This window comes from Octopus bimaculoides, chromosome 20 (assembly GCF_046866305.1).
Source record: "Octopus bimaculoides isolate indiv1 chromosome 20, ASM4686630v1, whole genome shotgun sequence".
NCBI classification, from domain to species: domain Eukaryota; kingdom Metazoa; phylum Mollusca; class Cephalopoda; order Octopoda; family Octopodidae; genus Octopus; species Octopus bimaculoides.
In genome coordinates this window covers 48,600,685-48,606,981 of record NC_142947.1, presented here as the reverse complement: position 1 = coordinate 48,606,981, position 6,297 = coordinate 48,600,685, and the positions used below count along the sequence as shown (strand labels likewise).

At 40.7% G+C, this 6,297-nt stretch overlaps 1 protein-coding gene across 1 annotated transcript in view; it reads left to right on the top strand.

The window, feature by feature from the left end:
- The first annotated feature begins 3,837 nt into the window (after nucleotides 1-3,837).
- Nucleotides 3,838-6,297, top strand: part of LOC128250364 (uncharacterized) — a 44,432-nt gene continuing 41,972 nt past the window's right edge. The window contains exon 1 of the mRNA XM_052975225.2: nucleotides 3,838-4,460. Within this exon, the coding sequence (XP_052831185.1) occupies nucleotides 4,412-4,460 (49 nt within the window). The 5' untranslated portion in view covers nucleotides 3,838-4,411. The remainder of the gene's footprint in view (nucleotides 4,461-6,297) is intronic.

Sequence of the window (6,297 nt, the reverse complement as noted above, 5' to 3'; positions counted from 1 at the left end):
CAATAATAATGGTTTCAGTTTTTGGTACAAAGCCAAGCAATTTCGGGGAGGAGGTAAATCGATTATGTTGACCGTAATATTCAACTGGTACTTATTTTATCGACCCAGAAAGGATGAAAGACAAAGTCGACCTCGGCAGTATTTGAACTCATAACTTTAAGTCGGAATTAATGCCGCTAAGCATTTCTTTTTTCCGGCGCGGTAACGATTTGCCACCTCGCCTCAAACCTAAAATAATATTCGAAGCAGAGAAAGGGATGAACTCCCTTTGATGAAGCCGAGCGTTCTTAAGGTCACAATTGAAATGCATAATGATGTTGTCTTGGTGACAAAAAGAAAGTCAAATAACAACAACAAAAACCCGAACTAACACAACAGCAATAAGTTATCTGATGGGTCCGAGAGCGGAGTTTCGGCATGAAAAGTCACAATTAGGCTTTTGATGGATCGGGACAGGTGCGTACCACTCGGCTCTAAATAAATACGTGCGGCTGTTTAGGACAAATGATGAGTTGGAAACGATAGTGAGCTTTTAGTGCCTACCTCGACAGTCCATTGCGGCTCTCAGAAAGGAGACGTAGAGGGAGACGATGAGCGGTTACACGAGGTGCAAATCGCACAGTTTGGTTGATCAGCACATTCGACGAATTCATATCAGACTTGATTAATGTTCTTTTGTCAGATATTTGCTCTGACTGGCCGCAATACGGGAGAATTCCCAGGGCTGTGAGTCAAACGGTGGTAACACTGCAAGGCAAGGACGCTGACAAAAGAAAAGTTGTCGATATTTTTTAGTTCGTAACTATGGTAAAACAGAGTTTAAGATATTGACCAAGACAATACACATCAGAACTGAGTGGAGTGTAAGGGTAGGAAGAGAACATTCCATCTGTCCACGAAGTTCTAGTTGAAAACAAAAGATGAAATTCCTCTCAAACCGAGAAAACGAGCAATGCTTTCTTGAACGTTTGGGAGATGCTCTGGCCAAAGAAGGTTGTAGAGTTACCCGTTGCAGAGGGGATGCAGATACTCTTGTTATCCAAACTAGAGTGAGAATCTCTGAGGACAGAGAAACTGTGTTAGTCGGAGACGACACAGATCTACTTGTTCTCATCCACCTTGTAGGAAAAAAACAAACATGACATTCACTTCTGACCTGAATCAAAGAAAGAAGCAGAAGTCAGGTGCATGGGTATTAGTTCGATCAAGCATAAACTTGGGGGTCCAGGTTCGCAGGCATATTTTCTTTGTGCATGCTTTCTTGAGTTGTAGTACCACATCCAGGACTTTTGGAATCGGGAAGGCGGCAAGTTTCAAACTTATTTAAGACAGCGAGGCATTTCAGGAAAAGACGGAGGCGTTCAGGCGTAACAAAGGACGACGTCATTGTGGCAGGTGAGGAGGCAATGGCCATTGTCTATAAGTAGAATCCCAGTGACTCCCGCCGATTCCAAGCCCTTGTCACCACGAGAAATAAGGCAGTTCTTCCTAATCTATTACGACCAACATCAGCAGCTACGAAGTACCATAGCCTGCAAATCCAAGAGTGATAAGGGAACACACTGAATGCTAAAGACTGGAGATGGAAGCTCTCAGATGGAACATTTAAACCAGTCATCTCTGAATGTGGCCCTGCACCACGGTCGTTGTTGATTCTCGTGCTGTGCGCCTGCAAGTCAGGTTGTGGGACGCTGCGTTTTGGGCTTCCATGCTCACCTGCTTGTTCAGAGTGCAGAGATGGTTTTCAGAACAATGGCTGGCACAGTGATGACTAAAAAGGTAACTGAACATTGTGGACTGTAAGCTTTTACTATACACCATATATTTGTGTCTAACTATGTACTTTATTTGCTTTCTTTCTTGTCCCCTGATGATGTCAATATAAACGAAAGCGCTTGCGATTAGGAGTTTATTTTACCCTATGGTAAACAATTTTATTGTAGGCATATATGTGCGTGCGGAAGTGGAGGGGGAGCCATTTTTAAGTTTATAGGAGGCGAGTAACTCATTTTTTTTATTTGAAAGATTAACCATGAAAACATAGGTAAATGGGTTCCTTGTTTTAGATTATCTTGATTAGTTTAAGAAGTTACGACAATTTGTAGTTGCGCCAAGTTAAAAAAGAATTGGCAGAATAGTGATGCTTTTTCCACTGCGACGATTCTTTGGGACTTTTAGTATGTTATAAGAAACTTTTATCCAAGACAAATAACACTGGTTTCGTTTTTTGTTGAAATTGTTGGGGGGGGGGGGGGGGCAAGTGTACGTTTACTGGACTGTAAGGGAGTTTGCTTGTCTTTCGTGAGGAAGATAACTTCTCTCGAAAGAGTGGTCTGTCCCCTGTGAAACTGTGTCTATTTCGAAGGGATAAGTCATCTCCTCCCCAAATGATCTGACAGTCATTAGAAAGGCCCAAGAAATATACAAGAAAACACTTGTATAAAACATCAGAGAACAATCCAGACGAAGTTCTGATCGAAGTTCTGGGGATGGAATCAAATCACAGAAAAAAAAACAAAAAAAAAACAGGAAAGAAAAGAAAAGAAGACGATAGAAAAGTGGTAAAACTTTAGCAGGATTTGTGTTTCGGTTTTACACAGCATCCGTTCACATCTTGTGGATCTTGCTCATCTATTCTAGTCAAGGAGCTCCACACATTTCTAACATTAAGCAATGCACGGAGAAGGGGAGAGGCTGTGTAGAAAGATATAATCGGGACACTGCAAGGCAATGAGCTGCCTTGGTCAATGCAAGTGGACATTTGATATGATGCACACACACACACACACTCACACGCACATACTCACACACACACATACAGTGAGAAATTCTTAAGCGTTAAACTCTATACTTCATTTACCTGAAGAAAACCCCTTTTGCTCATCAATAAAGAACACGTCCGACATAGTTGCAGTGAACCTTAACCCATCGGATATTGTATGTATGTATGATAGATAGATAGATAGATAGATAGATAGATAGATAGATAGATAGATAGATAGATAGATAGATAGATAGATAGATAGATGGATGGATAGATAGATAGACAGATAGATAGATAGATAGATAGATAGATAGATAGATAGATAGATAGATAGATAGATAGATAGATAGAGACACACACTCATGAACGGTCTTACGATTATTACCCCTGAGAAGGTATTAAATAGAAGTAGTGATGGTGGTGTAGTGGAAGGGATGGGTGTGAGAAAGAAAGAAAGAAAGAAAATGGCTGGAAGTTGGTCTATGATTGAGTCTGTAGTGTGCGTGTGCGTGTGTGTGTGCGCACGTGCGTGCGTGCGTGTCCGATGGCCTTCTTTCAGTATTCGTCTACCAAATCTACTCATAAAGTTTTGGTCAGCCCGTGGTTATAGGAGAAAACACTTGCTCAAGGTGCCTCGCAGTGGGACTGAACTCGAAACCATGTAGTTGAGAAGCAAACATCTTACCACAGTCACACCTGCGCCTATGCGTAAATTAAATAAAAAAGATTGACGGATGGCCATATCTGGAACGCTTTTACGTTCCGATCAAATGTCAATGAGGTAAACCTAACCTTATCTAATCATTTGGAGATTGATGAAATTAAGAACCGATCAAGTCCTTGGATCGATTTCATATTCCAGTAAAACATTCTAAATATGAAGAAGGTTTTCATAAAAACTTCACGATGAAGATTTTAACGAATTTCGACCTTTTCTTAGACGTTTAACCATTTCTAAGTAAAATGCAAACAGCGAGGATCAAACACCGAGTCAAAAGAAGAAAAACAAAGCCAGCTGACTTAAGCTGTGATCTGAAGAGATATGTTAAATAGATTTGAAGAAAGCAAAGAGTAGGAGGAGGAGGAGGAGGAGAAGGCAGAAGGGGGAGGAGTGCTTGCACAGTTGTGCGTATGGAGAACAAGCGCTTGGCAATCCGTTAAGTACAAGTGCCTTTCAGAAATAGTGAACACATAATCGGCAGTCAGCTGTAAAAGTACTCTTTATCACACACACACACACAAATATATACCAGTGGCGGCACTCGACAGCTTTAACTAAGCAGCAGTAAGCAGCGTAAGAGGTTACTAGTGCCTAATCCACAACACCAACTACTGTTGCTTATAGCTCTTTTACTTTCTCTTTCTCTCTATCGCTTACTCTCTCTCTCTCTCTCCTGTCTTTTGTCCACCCCTCTCGTTCCCACTGTGCCTTTTTTTTTTGTTTCGTTTCTCTCCCTCCTTCTCATTCTCTCTACTTCAACTTCTCTCTCTCTCTCTCCTTCTTTCTTTCAACTCCATTCTCCACACACTCACAACTTTCAGATGGCTTTAACCAGCACCAAAAACAACCCGCTGTAAATTCGATTCGAACAAATGCACGGAATTCCCACAATATCATCGGGCACGTGATTGACACACAACCAATCGATGGCGACGACGGGGTGTTCCCCCGTTCGGTCCGCAATGGCGAGTGAAGGTAGGTAAAACATTTTTGCTGTTACTCTTCGATTTACTATTTGTTTCATCTCGGTTTATTTCTCTTCGCCTTTAAATTTCACTTCAAACATGAACTTCTACGGAACTTTGCAAACCCTTGTTTAGTGCGCGCGTGCGCTTCCTTCTGTTCCCTTGACCATGTACCGTTGTTATTTATTGCGATAGCCGCCCACTAATTTGGTCTCTTCAAAGTAAGAAGAAAGAAAAAGAAAAGAAAAGAGAGAGAGAAAGAAAGAAAGAAAGAAAAAGAAAGAAAGAAAGAGAGAAAGAAAGTAAGAAAGAAAATAAAGCTGTTCGTTTAGGTTTCAGGGTTGATCCTTAACTTTTCTGCCAATTGTGATCTGTTCCTTAAGTTTTTCTCTCCAAACCTGAGCAAAATATTCTCTGGAAGATGAGCTTCTAAGTTTTCGTCACGAAACTCAATTCAGAACATACAATCAACTACAGAGTCAGTCCTTAAGTTTTTTGACGCTAAAAATTTAAGCAAATACTACACCTATATGCGATCTTCAAGTTTTTGACTGTAAACCCCTTAACCAGTTTCATATTGATCTAAAGTACGTCTTTGAAAAGTGAAATAGAATCCAGCACTGATAGGGAAACTGCAACCTGGAATCATTTAGCAATGTGTTTACCACAAGAAGTTAACCACACACACGCACATATGTATATGTGTGTGTGTGTGTACATATATGTGTGCGTGTATTATATATATATATATATATATATATATATATATGAAAGTGAGAGAGAGAAAAAAAACGTGTAACCACAGATCATTTCTTATCAAAGCGTTCCTGCCATAACCATCTCATCCTTTATTCCAGTGGTTCCCAACCTTTTCACTATCAAGAACCTCTTTTATTTAAGTGAGTTTTCCTCGCGGACCTCTTATCCTTATGTATATGTGTATATAGTTTAGTTCATGGATCCCTAGTACTACCTTTGCGGACCACAGGTTAGGAACCACTGCTCCATTCCGACGCAGTATCTAGGTCTGTAATTTCCCATGGGTCCTTTCTTTTGGGAGACGATTAGCGGTTTCAGAGCGAATGGCTGCTATTTCTAGCTCATTATTTACATGGTGGTCGTTAAACAATTTTTTGTCCACTAAACTTCTCGCTTCAGCATCGTCCACCAAATGATGCTTCAGTTCAGAAATAAACACCAACAACAACTGCCACAACTATATTTAACTCTCCTCACACCAACCTAACAATTCAGTTATTTAGTTTCCTTTGATTTTTACCTCTTCCCCCCCCCTCCTTCCCTTTGCTCTTCTCCGTCTCCCTCCCCCTTTCACCCACTGTCACCAACATACACATACTCTGTCTCTATCACACATATGAAACTCCTTCTGCTATTCATAACTTTCTATTTCACCCCCTCTCCCTCCTGCTTCCCTCATTACTGTGTCACAAGGGGAAGAGGTACAGGAAGGCCAGATGACTATCCTACTTCGCAGCAGCCATACTGACCTAATTTTCGCGCACTTTTCACACACACACACACACACACACACACACACACTCACACGCACACCATCGTTTTATTTTGAATTCGCGTGTGTATATGTGCATATTTAAAATTATGTATATCTCCCTATCAAAATGTATGTCAACAACTGTATTTGTGTATGTGTATATACGTGTATCTGTATGTATGTATGTATGGATGGATGGGTGTATAAAGAATTTGGATAACAGGAAAATATTTATGAAAAAAAAAAATGACTACGTTTTTGTCTTAACGCAACACACGTGTGTGAGGGGGGGTACAAATGCATCCAAACAGATTAGACAGACAGATAGACAGAC